At 36.0% G+C, this 19,276-nt stretch overlaps 1 protein-coding gene across 1 annotated transcript; it reads right to left on the bottom strand.

The window, feature by feature from the left end:
• Positions 1-14,831: 14,831 nt before the first annotated feature.
• On the bottom strand, positions 14,832-17,338 carry LOC142342132 (uncharacterized). The gene is made up of 2 exons (XM_075393331.1): positions 17,317-17,338; positions 14,832-16,797 (listed from the first exon to the last, which is right to left on the bottom strand). The coding sequence occupies exon 2, from the start codon at positions 16,793-16,795 to the stop codon at positions 15,512-15,514; it is 1,284 nt and encodes a 427-aa protein (XP_075249446.1). The 5' UTR covers positions 16,796-16,797; positions 17,317-17,338; the 3' UTR covers positions 14,832-15,511.
• Between the last annotated feature and the right edge of the window lie 1,938 nt (positions 17,339-19,276).

The raw sequence follows: 19,276 nt of genomic DNA, 5'->3' as shown, positions 1-19,276 counted from the left end.
TAAGCCATTCCTAGAAAGTTTACCACATTAACCACTAAAAGGACCACTCAAGCCGGCTCCAGATCTCTGAAGAATCTTAATGCCCACTGGGCTCAACTGCTTATCCCGTTTTGGAAGATCAAAGTAATAAAAATGTGTGACATTCTTAAATATCTTAAAACGACACCAATACAATCCAATTCTTAGATTGTAAAAAATCACGATGTCCCCAATAGTAGCCATTATCGCTTCGCGGCTATTAAAAAAATAATTCAATCCTGCTTACTCCCTTCAAATTGAAGATGTCTATATTAATTGCGGTTATTCAGTGTCTAAATCAGCACCTATTTAGTATTATTTAGCACCCTGAAACTATTCTTCAAAGCACTAAGGGAAAAATAACAAGTTCCACAAAGATAAAAAACGCCAATGTGGTATACTTGTTCAAGAAGGGTGAAAAGCTAGACCCTAATAATTACAGATTGCTGTGCATGCTAGAAGTCGAAGGTAAATTGCTCTGCAAAATTCTGAAAGAAGGATTGGATACTAAAACTTTTGGGTTCAGAAAAGGCAGGAGCACCCTGATGACTATCTGGCCACTCAGAAACATAATTCAGGGTGCAATTCAAAAAGCCCTCAATGATTAAGTGAGTTTAGCATTTTTTGATTGAGTTGAGTCACGCAATTGACCTGAAGGCAGAACAAATGACGTCATGCACACAAATTTTAACCGCAAAGCATTAGAAGTCACTGAAATTGAAAACGTTAATGGTCGCAAGAATCATCGATTGAGACCACGAATTAATAAAACATAGCCAAGCAAGTGCTGAAATACAAACCACTGAATTGAATAAACAATATAGAAATACTGTACCTGACCAGGAGATGAGTTGAACACCAGCCAAAAAGAAAAACAATCTTAAAAGTTGAAACTAAAATAAAACAAACAAACAAATATTTAATCATTTCCAATAAAATTGAAGATTTTACAATCAAAGCCACGTTTGGTCCTATTAAACATATCCACTAACCCAAGCATAAGCCTTGAAAGAGGTTTGTTAGTAAATAAAGCATAACAAAAATGAAAAATATGGCAAATAACTAAAAAGGAAAATCGCAAAATTTAAAAAATGTTTCTAAATTTCGCAATAAAAAATTTAATAAAATTTTTTTCTCTGAAATCTGTGAAGTAACCTATTTGCGAGACGTAAAAAAATGCATTGGCCCGTAACGATTGATAAACTTAGAAAATGACAAAAAACATCAAAAAAACTTGCAAACGATTGCAATTTTTGAGGCAAATCCTGCTCAAATTTTTATTAGTTTCTTCAGAATCATTTCATTATCTCCATAGGCCATTCATTAACCCAATTTGAAGCCTTAAAAATTCCATTGGTTCATGAAGATCGACAAATTAGGAATTTGACAGAAAATTTGAAAACTTCTAAAATTTGCAAAAATTTGTCATATTAAAAAGTGATTACCATTTCACTGCCAACAGCAACTATGCAAAAACAAATAAGCAAAGCCCAGAGGATCTTATCTGACCACTGAGACAAGAAAAAACGAATAGAAAACAATTATTTTGAAAAAAGGAAAAATAAAAACTTCATTTTAAAAAAAGGCTAAAAGTCCTAATATCTAAATGATGTAAACAAAATCAATTCAACTAAAACTATGCAAAAACTTATTTTCAGACGCTAGAGGAGGTTTTCTGGCACCTGAGGCAGGACACACTGGAAATATGACAACAAGTTTCGAAAATTCAGTTTTTCAAAGATTTGCGAAAATTCGACACATTTAAATGCAGAAAAGTTCCCTTGCCAATAAACGCTATGCAGTAAATTATTATCAAAACCTGAAAACGGTTTTATGGCCCTTGATGCTGGAAAAACTCAAAAATTTACAAACAATTTTATAAAACTTGATAAAAATTGCGAAAGATAGTATCATTTTTCGTAATTATGTTTGAATTACCAAAACATATAGCTAATGAAATGGCCAGCAAAAGGCCTTTATCGACTTTGACAAACGAAATTCAAGCGCACTCAAACAAAAACCTTACAGAAAACGTGAATATTTGAGCCAATTTGGGATCGAAAACTCCTGAAAATGACATTCTAACCTTGAATTAAGCCATTCCTATAAATTGCACCACACTAAGCACTTAAAGGACTACTCAAGCCGGCTTGAGAACTCTATAGAATCTTAATGCCCACTGGGCTCAAGTGCTGATCCCGTTTTGGAAGATCAAAGTAATAAAAATTTGTGACATTCTTAAATATCTTAAAAGAAGGACACCGATACAATCCAATTCTTAGATTGTAAAAAATCCCGATGTCCCCAATAGTATCCATTATCGCTTCGCGGCTATTAAAAAAGATAATTCAATCCTGCTTACTCCCTTCAAATTGAAGATGTCTATATTAATTGCGGTTATTCAGTGTCTAAATCAGCACCTATTTAGTATTATTTAGCACCCTGAAACTATTCTTCAAAGCACTAAGGGAAAAATAACAAGTTCCACAAAGATAAAAAATGCCAATGTGGTATACTTGTTCAAGAAAGGTGAAAAGCTAGACCCTAATAATTACAGATTGCTGTGCAAGCTAGAAGTCGAAGGTAAATTCCTCTGCAAAATTCTGAAAGAAGGATTGGATATTAAAGATATCGACAAATTGCAAGTTGGGTTGACAAAAGGCAGGAGCACCCTGCGGGCTATCTGGCCACTCAGGAACAAAATTCAGGGTGCAAGAAAGAAGACCTGATAATGGTCCTTAGGAGCTCTGGCAAAAGCCCTCAATGATTATAGCATATCAAACCGCATCAAACGTCTGATATGGGACGCGCACAAAGGTGCACGAGAGGAGATTGATGGCAAAAACAGCTTTGAATTTTAAAGGGGCGTACGTCAAGGATCGTACTAGGACCAAACATTTTCACACTGATTTTTGACCGAATATGCAAAAATGCCTTATATAGTCCTTGAACCACCTTTGATCATATTGCTTACGCAGATGATCTGGTCCTTATGGCAAACAACTGCCAAATGCTACAAAAACTCAGCAAATTAAATAGAGCAGTTGAGATGGCCGGAATGGAGATATCATTCCCGAAGACAAAAGTCCTTGCTATATCTGACGGACAAACAAGCGTAGAGTTGGGTGGCAAAGCACTGAAAACAGCCACACTTAAAATATCTTGGTAGCGGGATCACAACAGGCTCTGATCCCTCCAAAAGGAGTGTAAGAAAACTGAGTCAAAGCAAAAATAGCTCTGTGAAAACTCACACCAGCAGACAAGTGGTGAACTGAAGATGAACACAAAGGCGTTAATTACAGAACTGTTAATCAAACCTGTGCTTCTCTACGGCTTACAAAACTTTAATTACACAAAAAGTGGACATTAACAAGCTTAAGGCTGTGCTAAAAAAGCTAGGAGAATGATGCCAAAGCCCAGAAGCAAATCAGATGTAGACGTGAGTGAACTCGAGCAAAAAGTCTTGATAATATCAGAACCCAGCTGGCTGTTCGACGGGCAAAACTGTGGATTAGCATAAAGAGACTGAATGACATCAAAGTCAGCAACCAAAGGAAGACCTACACCAAAAAACTGGGCAAGGCCTTTCCTTTAAAACTGACCTGAAACTGTTGAAAGTCGGAGGTGTTGACTCGTCAGTAACAAATGTCGGCAGAGAAAACTCACAATAGAGTGCATTGCCAGAAACAGCTGCCGCATGTTTGCAACGAATAACGAAATGCAGCGTCATGTGAGGGATGAAAATGCTCTGACTTGTAAATCTACGGATTAAAATAGTGTGACAAAAACCCGCCCTAATAATGTCAATTGACCGGGTGCAATAAGACCTACATTACACTAGGAAGGAACATGTGTCCACCAACAGTGCACAATCCTAAATCAGGGTAGCGCAGCCCCGATTGATGGCACTTTCGAATCAGAACGCTCAACCACAAAAGAGGTCTCCCAGCCCAGGTTGTTTTCGTTCCTAATGATATGGAAGCAATTGAAACTGATAGCAGAGATATGTTTAGTTGACCGCTCTGCTCAAAAGACTTATATTGTCAGGAAAAGTCTACAAAATCAATGTAGTATAGTGCATGCCTGGTCATATACAAGAAACTAAGCAAAGCGTGGTAGAGACACTGGAGGCTCTCGAGCCCGAAAACTCCTCCACCCGTGTCGAGGGCCCCCGGCGAACACAAGCTCTAAAGCCAGAGTCTAATGGTGACATTCTGACTGATAACTTATCAGAGTGAACTTGCGTATATCCCCTCGAAGGTCTGTTAGACTAAATACCTGCGGTATGCAGTAATTAGATCGTGCCAAAGGGAGGGCCCACCACTTATTTAGCAACTTACAAGTACACTGTTCAAATGAATTAGAATTTGAGCCTAGTTGAGAAATAAAATCACGAAAAAAGCGGTTTGTACTTTTCATAATGGCAACAAAGGTATATGACATATTGGTTTTACATATTTATTTCAAGTCTAGTGCTGTTTGCTTCTGTTAAAATTCAAAACGAGCGTTCGACCTATAAATGATACAATGATGAAGCGTTAAATCAAGTTCCATAGTGAAAAGTGTTAACGTGTTATTGGCAATAGTGCCTGCTATACTGAGCTTTATCACCTTCATTACGATTGTTCTTAACGATGAACTTCGACATTGGAAGTTCCCGATAGCGATTCTCTCATTGATTTCATATCTGACGCTATCGCATTTCCATTGGTTCAATTTGATAACTACATGGCACGTTTCTTCTGAGGAGATTTACTGGTGAAATTGAAACTGAGCAATACATAAACGAGATGGTTGAAAGTGATCCTATTTTTTTCGAAGTGCTTAAAAAGCCTTACAAGATATTATTGCGCTTGGCCTTTGCTTTCCCTCAAACATATGCATTTCAAACTAGCTATATTCCTTGGTTTATCTTGCATCGCGTCAACGAGTATGTTCACGTCCCCTTCATGCTAATAATGGCGTTCGAGGGTTTTGTAATGGTAATGAAACCATTTGGCGTAAGGAGATTATTCACGGACGAAAGACGAAAAATAGATTAACGTTGTCGCAACTCTTGTATTCATATCTGGCAACTTTCTTTTGACCGAAGACAAACTGATGTTGATAATCTTGTGATCCACGTAATGGTGTTGAGATGATAATGGTTTATAGAGCCTGATAAGAGCTAGGAATACCAAACTTGCTAGGATCAATTACAATATCCGAATTGCCGAGGAAATTGTTTCTTTTTTAATATGAAGCACGATAGTATGCATATTAGCATGCATGCGTAAAATATGTACTCATTAAATTGGAGCGCACTAACAACAAAATACCCATTTCTTTTATAACATTTTATCTATCAATTTATAATCGTGTATCAATTAATAATATCTATTTATGCTTTATATTTAATGCTTTATATTTATTTTTATCATTTTCCATTGCTAATAAATACACATTTCTGTTTCAATATACCTTATGTCTATATTTGATAATTATACTTCATTATTATATTCAACATTTCATTTTTATATATCATTTATAGTTTATTATATCAATTTCTATATAGTTATACCAAAGCGTCAATTACGCGTTCATATTCAATACGTGGAAGGAAACATTTTCCATCTCAGTATCTCTATCTGCTATAACGGCTCAATACTTTAAGGGTTTGAGAAGTTAGTCGTGCACGCTTGGCTTCACCACGAATTCCTGGGAAACTCTAGTATCAGCGTCTTTATTCATTGTTACACCCGCTTGTATCAATTCACTTCTCTACGCAAAAATTGGGATAACCTTTATTCAATTGAAGTCACATTATCAACATCGGAAAGTTTGAGAATGTTCAGAGACGTTTAACAAGAAGGATCGCATGCTGCTCTGCGGGGCATAAAGTTCCCACATATGTAAGTATTAGCATAATATCATTAGGTAGACAGACTATTGCGGAAACATTTGCCTCTGTATCTGCTTTATTTTGCCACAATTAAGTCGAAAAAGACGGAAAATGATAAGGTGTGAGCTGGTTCTTGGAATTATCAGAAATGTCCAAATTCACTAAGGGAGGGGCCTTCAAATGACGTCATTAGAGATTACTATATACCACTAATAAAATTTAAAAAGAAAAAAAAACACCAGACTGACTTTTAGTAATGAACTCATGAGTTCAGCCGCTGAAAGTTCTGAATGAGTGATATTAGATCACACAAAACTCAAGGGCGTAAAGTCACTCGAGAACTCAAAACTGTCAAGCGAAAACTTTGCGTAAAAAGATACCGTAAACTACTCACAGAGTCGTACAATAAAAACTAAGCTATCCCTACCTATAACAGAAGTATCAAAAAAGAACAAAAAAGCAATAAATAGTAAGAAACAACTAATTCTTAGTTGCAAATGTGGGTAGCTGCGGGCAGAGTAGAAAAGCGGAGCGTGACAGGGTTACGTAGGTGGAGGGGGGTTGAAAAGGTAGACAGGGGGTAGATAGTTGTTAAGGGGTTAGGTGGTGCGGGGGTATTAGGTACCTGTGAGGGTGATGCCTATAGGTGCTGGGGGGTAGGGAGGGTGTTGATAGGGTGTAAGGTACGTGTGGGGTGGTTGCGATGGTAGTGATGGCAGTGTAGGTGGTGAGGTGGGGAGGCAAGGGGTTTGATAATTAGGCGGTTGGTCTGTAATTTAGATCGGTAGGATCTTAAATTGGGATAAAAAAAATCACAACGACCACCTTTCTGACCTTGAATATTACCAGCAGTTCCTAATTACTCTACATTTCAAACTCTGCTACTGTTAAAGCAACGTTCAAAAACAGGAAGAAATATTCGTTTAAATATTCGAGAAGTCAAAACTCAAGTCATGGAAAAAACTTGCTTTCGCTAAAAAAAAGTAACCTGCGTAATGCCATTAATCCTCTCCGAGTCGTAAAAAGACCGACACGTATTCAATAATTGATCCAAACTTCGAGAGCAATTAAAAATGAGGCTGCAAACGCAAATTTGTCACAATTTTTTGACACTTATGGATTTAATGCGTTTCATTATTCATCCTATCTTTTGTTTCAAGTTTTCAGAAACTTCAAAACGGAATATTTGATTTTTAAAGCAAAAACCACTCGATACAAAGATACGCCAAACACACAAAGATACGAGAAAATCCTAATTGACAGGTATTCATAAAACAAAATTAACTTCAGGTTTTTAAAACTTCTTATTCAATTCTTCATAAGCATTTTTGCCGAGCTGACTGCAATTTTCTTCAAAATCAGAAACTAATCGGTATCAATAACAAAGCTAAAGTACTAATAAAAAGAAACAATATCATGGTTCCAAATATTATACGGACAATGATTTGAAAAACAAAATATTTGGGTCAAAATAAAGTAACAGCGAAACAGACAAATTTATATAAGCACAATATTCTGGTAAAAATTTTTTTCCAAAAATCAGACCAACAAAAACCAGTGGTAAACAAACGCCTGTAAATTTTGAATTAGTCCTTTGCACTGTGAGTCTTTACAAAACGCAAGTGAGTTGAAACTTGACATTGTAGCAAAAGTATGCACCGTAATCTTCTGAATCACTTTGGTTTGGTGAGACTATTCTGGGTACTAAAGGATAAATATTACTTACTCTTTGAACAATTTTCAAAATACGTTACGAAGTTGTAAAAATTGGGGTTCCTTTTAGCACTAAAACCATTATAATCAAAAAATCAGAATTACTTCTATATGAGAAACACTTTTTTTTTGAAAAAAAAATTAAAATTTGCAAGCTGAACATTTTTACAGACAACCGTTGAGCGCTCATTTCGAGATGAAAGCATTAAAAAAGCGTCCATGCAAAATTTATCACAATAATTTTATTGCATCAAAAGAAATTTTTTTAATGAAAAAATAAACAGGAAACTGCAAGCTACAATTCAGAAGTAAAGAGGCAACGATTAAAAGATTACAAAGTCCGTATAAAATATAATATCTATCCATTGTTTTGAAATAACATGGTCTCAAAGAAAAAGATCATTAAGTACAAAAAGTAATGAGGACAACAACATCTCAAAACTGATTGGAAACCAAACAACAAACGATTCGCTAGCAGTTGGCTTCGTCAGTAGCCAGCTACCGTTTAAGGAGGCTAGCTGCAGCTTAATTGAAGGAGAGTGGGATGAGAGCGGCGGGGGGTCAATCGCGAGGTTACGAGTGGAAAATGTGTAGGGGTAGGGAATGGGTGAAGTGGGGGGGGGGGGAGTGGAGTGGGGTGTTAACAAGAACTGAAGAACACCCTTCACACTGTAAAATAACGTCTCCAAAGCAGTTTCGGTGAATCGCATAGTCTAGTAAGCCAACAGGCTCTAAGGGAACTTAATTCCCTCCGAGCGCTACCTATCCAACCTGTTTGTTCAGAAAAAATTGGTTAAACAAAAAATCGACAAAATCAGGGAGAGGTTTGATAATATTATGGACTCTTAGTATCATAGCCTTTTTGGTTTTTATTTTGATGCAATTTTTCAGAAAATTTTGCTTTTTTTTAATCTTAATTACTGACAACTTTTTTATTCACGGCTCCGTCAATAACAGCTCAAATTTACGTAAAGTTCAGGCCAAATGTAGATACAGTTTGTTTTCAGCGAACCAAAGGGTTTTTATGGCTTTGAGGAAGAGCTTTAGTAAAATTCAACTGAATGCTTGTCTTTTGACTTCAATTGTTATTCTTTGGGCAGTCTGATTTTTAAGTTGAACTAATCGATTATCTAAATTGTCTTCCTCGAGAGGTGCAAGTTAACCTTTTCTATTCATTCGGCTGTTACCTAATGTCTCTTATATTATTGAATGTAATTGTTTTAAGGAAATTTCTGATTTTTTGAACTTGCCATTTTTTTATAATACTATAGTCAACATTTTGCTTATTCTCAGTAAGTACAGGTCAATCTTTCCTCCATATAGAATAAAAACCAATTTTGTGTGCGATTGTTTTAAGAGAAGGTCTTCTTGCTTTTGCTACGAGTTTTCATACAAAATTTTCGGATTTTCGTGCATAATTACCCAATTTTGCTGTTGTTTTTCTTTCTTTTGTGAAATGTCACATTATTTAACAATCTAACTGAAAAAAAGCTTAACAACAGTTGAACCGAAACGTAATTTTTTTAAATAACATATGGTCTGAAGGGCTGCGACACCTTTCTCTTGCAGAAATTGTTTTTTATTTTTGCCCTTTATTTGTTAATTTTTGTTGTCATATGCCAAATATTGTGTAATTAAAGGTCTCAGTGGCCAGCTCTAGATAAAAAAGTGAACTTAAATAACTTATATTGGCAAATAACTAATGGCTGTTTTGACTTTCGATATAAAATAAAAGAGTAATAGTATTCTTCAACTTATCATTTTTTGTTCTGGTTTGCGTTTTTTTCGTATTTTACAATGCTGTATCATTTTCGTAAATTAGCCTCATTATTTAGAGCTCTTTTCAATATTTTGTTGAATCAAACAATAGTTTTTCTGTTGTTTAAGCTTTTTAAATGATGTCTTCAGGGCTTCGACAATGTGTTTCAGAGAATTTTGTGAAGTTTAGATACTTTTCAGTTTTTGGGGTTCTTTTTGTTGTCATTTTGTGATGGTCTTTTTAACAAAAAGTTGTTATGATGACCAAAGGAGACGCAAATGAAGATGTTACATTCTCGCGGTTAATATCTTATGGTTAATCGCGGTTAAATTTAATTGCTTCAAAACTGTGGTTTCGTAAAGTTGTTTGTAAAATCTTATTAGTTCAGATTGTATTTAATAAAATTTTATAGTCTTATGATTCAGTCTCATTAAAAACAGTCCCAATTAGTTTTTTAAGTAGTTGCAAGACAAACTGTCTACTTTTTTAGTCGAAAGCTTTTGTTGGCTATGAATTTTGAAAATACTTGTTTTTAATAAAAAAAGATAGATTTTTTGAGATCTGCCAATTTTATTTCTATTAAGTTGTAGCTAAGCGTCTTTATATACAATTCAAATCATTTATCTTTTGACATATAGTTTGCTTTTCATAACGGTTTTATTTTCCCAAAATGGTCTTTCATCTTGGAACAACCAGTTTTCAGAATACCAATTTTCGTGATTTTTGCAAATTTGCCCCTCTTTTTTTGTAGGTTTTTGTTTTCTTTTCACAGTATCACACTAATGGGCGTCATTTGACTTACAAATGTTGTCACCTGCAAGAAATGCAAACGAAGATTTTTATTGCTTTTAGTGATCAGCTTAATATTTAACTGATTGGGGGGACATCGTTTTCGTGCAAATTTTTCGTTTTTGCCTGTTTTGTCGTTCCTTTTGTAGTCGTATGACATATCCTGGATAATGAAAGGCCTCAGTCGCTCTCTCTTGAGGTATAAAAGACTCTCAATGATTTCATTTGATGCGTAATGTTTCTAATCAGTTCGAATTTTTCTTTTTTTAAAAAAAGCAATGTTTTAATAAACTTTTGCCAAGTCGCATTGAGGAAAAGTCCCATATTTTGTTCCAAAAACTACCGGTTAATTTTCTTATAATTTTTATGTGATGCCATTTTGATTTGGTTATTAATGGTTTTCAAAAAATGGACAAGGAGTTTTGGTGGTAATTAATATTTTTAACAATTTGATTTTTTTTTTGCCGTCCTTTCTGGTAGTCATATTATGGTAGCCACAGTTTACATAGGCCCTCTAGAGTAGATAGTTTAATTCTTTTAGTAGTTTGTTGAACGAAATGTTGGTATGTTAATTTTTTTTTATCTCTTCCTCATTTGGTAGACAATTAAGTGAAAAATGTAGCTGAGGGGGGTCGGAACTTAATGTGCGAACGCACATTACCAAGCCTCCTTATTTACTTAGAGAAACAAAAGTTCTACCGGTTCTCATCAACTACCAGTTCCACCAAGTCAACTTATACAAAACACTTAAATAATAAAATAATAGATTTTACTTCAAAAATAGATTTTACTTATTTAAGTTTGCAATTTGAGCGTTGAGTGTTGTGGAGAGCAATATGAAATGCAGCACATACTGGTGTAAAATTGATGAACTTCACACACGTTTATTTTAAAAACATTGTTTAAAATTGTTATATATTTTCACGTTTGTTCAACTATGATTGAGTTTGCATTTGCGTTAACCGCAAGATTGCGTGACATTCTTTTCAGTGATACCTGTATGGAGTTGAACTTTTTAAAATTGGGATAACTTGGAAGTTGCCATTCCGTATCATCTTCATGTCATAGGTCCTCAAGACCACTAGTTGTAGGTGAGTGTTGGTGCTAAAATTATGTTCAAAACCTTACAACTTAAGAGTTATAACAGGTCAAATTATGAATTTTCGTAGAAAAAAGCGGATGCTAACTTTATTTTGACGTTCAGGATAATTGCTAAATATAAGAGCTAAAATTTGTTTCATAAACGTTGCATAGTCTACGTTGCAATATAATTTAAAGCTGGCGAAATTGACCACAATGTTAGAACAAAAACACCATAAACAAAATGATGAAAACAGTAGCAAGTCGTATTCATTAATCTTGCAATAAAATATATAATATAACCGACTGGCAAATTGCTTTCAAAAGACCTGCGAGTGCTTGGCTTCGTCAGTAGCTAACCGCGGGGGGTTGCACCGGGGGGCAACAGGGCGGGGGGGTGCAACAGGGAGGGGGCAACAGTGGGGGGGGGGGGGGTGGGGTCTTCAACCTATAAGAACTTCCTTTCACACCATAAGTCTCCAAAACAGTTTCTGTCAATAGCATACTTGGAGACTAGTGAGCTGAAAGGCTCTAAGAGCACTTTATTCCCGCTGCGCGCTACCTGTTTATCCCGTTTTTGAGGACGAAAAGTCAAATTGGTCAGACGAAAAATCGGTCAAGCAAAAAATCGCATTAAAAAAAGACCGACAGGACTAATATGGTTGCTACAAACTTTGTTTGAGAGCAATTAATAACATTTAGGTTGAAAGCTGAAAACATCCTGGAACCAAAAACTTCGACTTAACTCTATCATTCACAACAATCTGCTTTGTTTGGATGACAACTTAGATGCTAAAGTACGCCGGTTGCGGAAAGAAACCCCCACGGAAAAAACCCCACTTCATTTTAGATAGGAAATAAACGGTTACATGACAATATACCCAATGCCATTCTACCCAATGCCAAAATACCCAATGCCATTATACCCAATATGCCAATATACCCAATGCCAAAATACCCAATGCCAATATGCCCAATGCCAATATGCCCAATCGTCATAATAACAATAATCACTTTGATGCTAACTTTGATAAAAGAATGCTCATTTTAAGTTCAAAGGCGAATTGGTATGGCGTAATTGTGCTTTAAAGAAATGACGTCAACTTTCAGAACGCTTGCACAGAAAACTTAAAAGAGAAAAAACAATTTTGACAATTGAAATGCCGCTTTTAGGTTAAACCGCCTTTTAGGTCAAACCGCCTTTTAGGTCAAACCGCCTTTTAGGTCAAACCGCCTTTTAGGTTAAATTTGTTTAAACTTAACAACACACAGAAGATAACACAAAACATCACTGTAAACATCAAAGCGGAATTGGCGCAGAGGTTAATGTATGCAACCAAAATCACGGCGGAGGTTCGAATTCCGGCGATTAAAAAAATTTCACGAAAAATTAAAAGTTGCCTTAATAAAAAGATTGGAAACTAAAAAACTGCGAAGAAGCCGGGAAAACCTGCCGATACCAGCTATGGGCGGTGTTGGGAGTGGATGGGGAGTGGAATGTAGAAAAGTAACCCACACAGAAATTCTACTGTCAAATTATCAGCTCTCTAGCTCTTCTAGTTTTTGAGTAAAGTTTTTTTATAAAAATTTTATTCAATAACCCCACGAAACGCACAAATAACAATTATAAAAGCTCAGGAATGTGTATAGTAAGCAAGTGAACGTAAATATGGGACAATATCATCAGTGTTAAAGTTTTTTGTAATGTTTTTGACATTTTCATTTAGAACTCTTTACTTCTTTCGGCTCTTGTTCTCCTTTCTGCTTAGAGCTTTGATAATGTTGAATTTCTGGTTAGCGGCATCGAGTGATATCTTCTCCAGAAAAGTCCAAATGCAGGGATGGTTGCCTTGAAAAAGGGATGTAACCCCCAAATGCCAGCCTTCAACTGCATTTGTTGTTCTTGCTAAGCCTTCAGCTGCATCTTTGTTGTGGTTCCAGAGTGCCAAAGGGTATTGAGGTTCTCTATTGATCCGATTTGAAAGTTCCGTCACACAGCCAAAGCGCTTTGTTTGTTTTCAAGGATTCTAGATTTTCTTGTGTTCCAAAAATCAGCATTCTCTCGTTGTCAGTTGTTCCCGTGTCGTAAAGGCAGAATTCTTAAAACTTGGCGGGCACTTCGAAATGTCTGTCTGTAATTGGCGGCTCCTGTAAGTTCTCGGATGCTTTTTGGCAGTTTAGTGTCCGATTTATTGCAGATCTGGTTGGCAAAGACAGCTGCGTTGCGATATCGGACCCGATTGGTAACAGACTGCTGGCAATTATCATGTTATTTACTGGGTTCTGTTCCGTTCTCGCTGTCTCCTTCATTTGACCAATAATCTGTTTCGCTTGTACAATTTCGTGGTTGTGCTCGTTTTTCTTGGATAGTAATTGTTTTCCAGTGGTAATGGTCGTAACTTTACATTTATAAGAGCTCCATTTTGAGCATTTCCAATGCGTAGTAGTTTTTGTTTCTAACTTCTTTTGAAACTCATGTCCATCAAGGATTAAAGATAATCGGTTCTGCTGGGACGTACCCCAAGTTATTTCGCTCATGTTTAGCGTCTATATTTGGCCAAGTTTTATGACTAGAATAACGAGTCAAGTTTCTTTGAACAATTCAGTTTCTGTGATAATTTTGCGTCTTGTTTACTTAAATTGCGTCTGATTAGTTAATTTGAACTTAATGGTAGACTGGTACTCTAATTGTGGGATTATACCTTAATTTCAAGATTATAGCTATTAAATTATCAATAGGGTAGTTAGGCATTGGGTATAATTTAATTGGGTATAATGGCATTGGGTAATTTGGCATTGAGTATTTTGGTATTGGGTATTTTGGCACATTGGGTATTTTGGAATTAGGTATTAAGGCATTGGGTATAATGGAATTGGGTATATTGTCCTGACACCGAAATAAACCCCCACGGAAATAAACCCCCACTTTACTATTAAAGAGCTGCGCATTTTGCCATGCCTCGCGGGTCATGGCCATGCCTCAGCGGCCCGTGGGACTTGATATAAAACTATCACAACCGAACAAATTATCACAGCCAAAATTCAATTTTAAAATGGGGGTTTATTTCCGTGGGGGTTTATTTCCTATCTAAAGTTAAAAGGGGGTTTTCTTCCGTGGGGGTTCATTTCCTAGACCCAAGTACGCTGCTCAATTCTTTATCTTGTGGTCAAGCTCTTTGGATCTCATTTGGTACGCAGTCAGTTTGAGGTCCTATGCTGATTTATCAGTTGTAGGCAAACTAAACGAGTTTCTAATGTCAGCAGCTGTTTGTGTTTCTCTCATAAACCCTTTTATACAGCTTCTCATCAACAAGAGATTGCGTGGTGATGTATGAAAGATATGTGTATTCTGGCGGAACAAACGGACTGACGCGGAACCCGAACAAAATTCTTGATTTCAATATATTTTCCCTTTATTTCTCTACACAAAACCATTTTTACTGCCAATAAATGTAGTTAAACTTAACCCTGTGCAAAAACGAGATATCAACTTCTCTCGAAATAGTTTTAAACGGACCAGCCAGGCATTGTACTTCATTAACCAGCGTAGCTTCGAACAGCACAGGTTACAAACACTGAAGCCAAAAAAACTGAGAAAATAGCCAAAATTTTAACCTTCTATAATCGCATATCGAAATCATTAAGCTATGGAATGACTTTACAGTGTTCTATCAATTGATATCAACAATACATCGTTAACAATAATAACATGAATGGAGATTTTGACTCAAGTTAGTATAGATTTTAGAAGTAAAAACTTCATTTGGAATCAAGTTTTATACCAATTGTCCGAATAAACGAAAGGTAACCGTAGTGTGGAAATACAAAACAGCCCCGTGAAGAAATCAACTATTACGAGGTTAAAATAAATGTTCATAAATTGACCTTGAAAGGCTATAAGCATCAACTAAAAGAAATCACACAAAGAATAGTGAAACGCTTTCAATAATACTGTAAGCAAAAATATAATATAGTAAGGAAATTAGTCATTTGAGAAAATTCTCATTTTGTTTCAATTGTCTTAATGTCTTCTAATCTCAATAGAGAAATTGAAATGTTTGAGTCAACCGAAAAATTTCGATCATTGCTATTCTAATCAATCCCATTTTCTGGAGTCCCTCCTTGTATAACAATTAATAACGGCATTTAATATAAATGTTCAGCCCAAGCTCTTATATTGCACAAGACATCATTAGTTCAACATTGTGTTATATATAAACTAACATAAGCGTAGGGTTTGGGTGGGTGGGGGTCTCAAACAATGCTTTCTTTCATTCAGCCTTGACATCGACTTCAATATCCATTGTTCTAGTGTGCAAGTCAATCCATCCCTTATCAAGGTTCACAATCTCTGACAAGGTCAGGCCAGTATGGTGTGTGAAGATTTGTCTCGAAGTTGATTTTTTTGAAGTTCGACAGAATGTGACTTGGAAGTTATGTTTAATGCTTTTTTCAGTATAATAGTACTGACCATTTTCCGATTCAATCTTGTTTCGAATGAGCAACACTCCTTTACATTTTAGCGTCCATTTGAGAGGGGTTTTGATTTTTGGATCCCGAGAGCAATCTATCACGATTATTGCTCTTTCCGTTGTTTTGTTGAAATACATACCTGCATTGAACACAAACTGTCCCATAGTGTAATTGTTAGACTTCCAGTTTGACTTCACTGTAGTGGTACCTCTCTGTAGCTTGGTAGGGTAGAAGTATATTTTACATTCCTTTGAAGGATTGCGGCTAGTTTTGCCTTTCGTAAGCTCCACGGCAGCTAGGTTGAAAGACTGCTCTGATATGCCTGCAAGTAGGGACCGGCAATGTAAAAACATGTCCCAGCTTTTGCGAAAATCGTTACAAGGTTCATCCCCAAACATACTTTCGACGTCGCAGTCGTGTTTATCTATGGCATCCACAATTTCATTGAAATCTTTTGCTACGGCAGCTTGGTCTATTAGCCTTCGCTGCGCAGACAGCTCGTCAGAGATTTCAGTTAAGGCAGCTTTCGTTTGGTCCAGAACTTCTAAGCAAACTACAACTTTTTGCATACTTGTCGAATACATGTCAGATATGCTTCTCAGATCAAAGTCTTGCAATTTTTTAGCATAATGACCTATGCAACGTTCTGGGAACACCTCTTTTTCCTCGGGATAATCTCTTTTCCGTGATGAGCATGCCGAATCGATTCGGCTCTCCTTGACTGCATCATTTTGTTGCTCCAGATTTTGCTCACCCGTCTCTTCAGTAGCGTTTCCAGTTGATGTCGAACACTGAGATGGCTCTTGTTCAAGTTTTTGGGGTTGACTTAAGAGGTTCAGAGGAGAGTTTTCTTGGTCAGTCAGTGCCTGAAAATTATTGGATCCGTTGTCATTGGAAATCGCAAGTGATGCACGCTTTTCTTTTGCTAACGGAGCGAGTTCATCCCAAACTACAATTAGATCATCGTCGTCTTCAATTGATTCACGCTCCTGAGCGACGGTTCGGTCCGAAGATTCATTCGAAATTGTGTTCTCTAATTTAATGTTATGGTTCAAATCCTTCGGGCTATTTATACCAGCCATCTCTAAAACACTTATCCATTTTTATAATCATTCAAAAGCAGTCATTTGAATTAAGATCATTTCAAACAGAAATTCTTCTTCATTTCTATCTAGCAGACCGCAGAGGCGAGATTTTCGACCGGAGTTAAGTTAAAGTCAAGAAATGACTGGAGATAGTCAACTAAAATTTCATAGAAATGTTTTCGCAATAACTAGCATCGTCAGTGCTTTATATGTTTTCAAACTAACTAAAACCATTATGCATTGTAAAATTGTTGTCAAAAAGAACACTCATTTACCACAAAAGCATGGAATCCTAGCCATTTAGTACTAAATTTTAGTCATTGAAAAATCCATCTGATGTCTTGGTTCTGTATGTTAAATAGTTGTAATGTTCAACATGTGATAAGTAAAGCAAGTAAACTAAGAACACCCTTTCCCAACACCGGGTGAAAAACTGGCCAGGGAACCTGCCAGTTGAATGACTACATAATTCATTTTGTTTTTTCCGAATTTATCAACAGAATGAAGATCATAAATACCAGAAGAGTAAGGTAACTCTGAGGAAAAATGTTGAATAATGGAAGGCAAATAATGGACAGAACATTGAGCCCCACGGTTGTTGAAGATTCTGGGTATCACTTACACCCACGGGTGGTCTGAACCTTGTTTGTTAGTCCACACACAAATTAACTTTTTCCTAGGATTGCAAGTTCTACGTCTACATACAACACGCCACGTCCAGTTTTCATGAACATTGAACATTGTTGGCGGTTGTCATGAACATTGAAGGCGGTTGTAAAATAGTGCCGCTAAATCTTTGATATTGCACTTTAGCTGAGTTCGTCGACAGCTTTCAGATTTTTAATAATGATGTTATGAAGTAATTTTGAATAACAGAAGTCATCTGATAATCTCAACCTGTTTTTTTTTCGATTTTGAAGTCACCGCGTGGGATTTCTATGCGACTTCTAATTAGAGTCAAACAAGACGAAAAGTTCTAAGAGCACGAACGGCCACAGGAGAGACCACGGGACTAATATAATTGCCATAAACTTTGACAGAAATTAAGTAGATGCAGAGATGGAATTGTCAATTTAAACTTAAATTAATTTTAAAAAAAAACGAAAAGTACAGTCAAATGAAATCATTTAAAAAGTACATAAAATTGTCTTTGACTCTAATTCTAACAAATGAGTTAAATTAACAACGAATTTCTGAAAGTATTTACAGTTAAAATCACATTTGCAACATTTTACTTACACTTATTAGAATAAAGTTAATTCAACCTTTATTCCGGAATTTATGAAAATCCCGGACGTATTGTTTTGTATTCCTGAAAAGAAATTTTTTACTTTAATTCCTGTCTGTTGTCATTTTTTTTAACTGTTGGTGTTGGCAAAATTTATAATTAACCTGTACCAGAATAATTTTTGAATTTGAAAAGTCATTTTTTTGTATTTGAACTAATACTTCAATGTGAAATCCCGCCCCCGTACTCGTCGCGCGTATGTAATTGGGGTTTCAGCTTTTTGATGTAGATTGCTCCTGTTGTCATTAGTTCTCCAACTCGCGACAATTATCTAGAATCTTTCATTCAATATTATGAGCTGCCACAACATTGAACGAGGCGTTGCTCCTGATGCTCAAAAGTTCTAGTGGCCATATGTGGGCCGATTTAGCCAACATCGATTGATTTGTATTCATAAAGTGTAATTCATATACTACATATAATTTCAGATTCTTATGAAAAGATGATAACAGGGTCCAGTAAGTTCTTAGATTTCTGGTTGTGAAGATGATTTAAATGTCACAAAAAAATTTTTCCTTCTACTTGCAAAATTTTGAGTTGTTTCCTCTGTATTGAACGAAGAAATTTTGGATTAGCCTCATATTTACTAGGACTCTTAACTATTGTATGTTGTTCATGTTTTGGGGGTTTTTCTGTAAACTTTCCCTCCGTAATTATTTTATCTAACGTCTCATTACCAATACTGAAAATCCACTCAGTTGGATACTGATTTTCAGTCCAGATCTCTTGATTTTTGTTAAGACCTTTATTAAAGGATTGCTTGTCACTGGTTGAATTAAAAATCCTCTGCTCAGTCCCTTGAATCTATTTTTCTAATGTTGTAATGGTGCACAGCTACGGAAATTTAGGATTATGCCAGTATCCGTCAATTTTTGCTAGCAATGACAGCTAATTTTCCTATCATCGTTTACGTTAATGTTTAGAACTAAGAAATCCAGGTCCCCACTACCATTGGGTGTCTCAAGAGTGAACTGTAAGCTTTTTTCGAAGAGAATTTACATACTCAAGGTAATCTAGAGGTTTCATGACGATACACTCTATGTCGTCTACATAACTCTTGATTCTTTTCAATTCCTGTGTGTCCTCTGTCGAACCTTTTTCTGCACAATAGGAACAAATCCGTACATATTCCTGCATGTTCTTATACTTCGTATCAGTGATAGTTTGGCAATTTGTAAGAAACCAGTTTT

This window comes from Convolutriloba macropyga, chromosome 7 (genome assembly GCF_964194025.1).
Source record: "Convolutriloba macropyga chromosome 7, txConMacr16.3, whole genome shotgun sequence".
Lineage (NCBI taxonomy): Eukaryota > Metazoa > Xenacoelomorpha > Acoela > Convolutidae > Convolutriloba > Convolutriloba macropyga.
This window is presented reverse-complemented; position numbering and strand designations above follow the sequence as displayed.

What these genes read in the sequence shown, in the direction of transcription:
- LOC142342132 (XM_075393331.1), bottom strand. Translation starts at nt 16,795, where the DNA reads ATGGCTGGTATAAATAGCCCGAAGGATTTGAACCATAACATTAAATTA.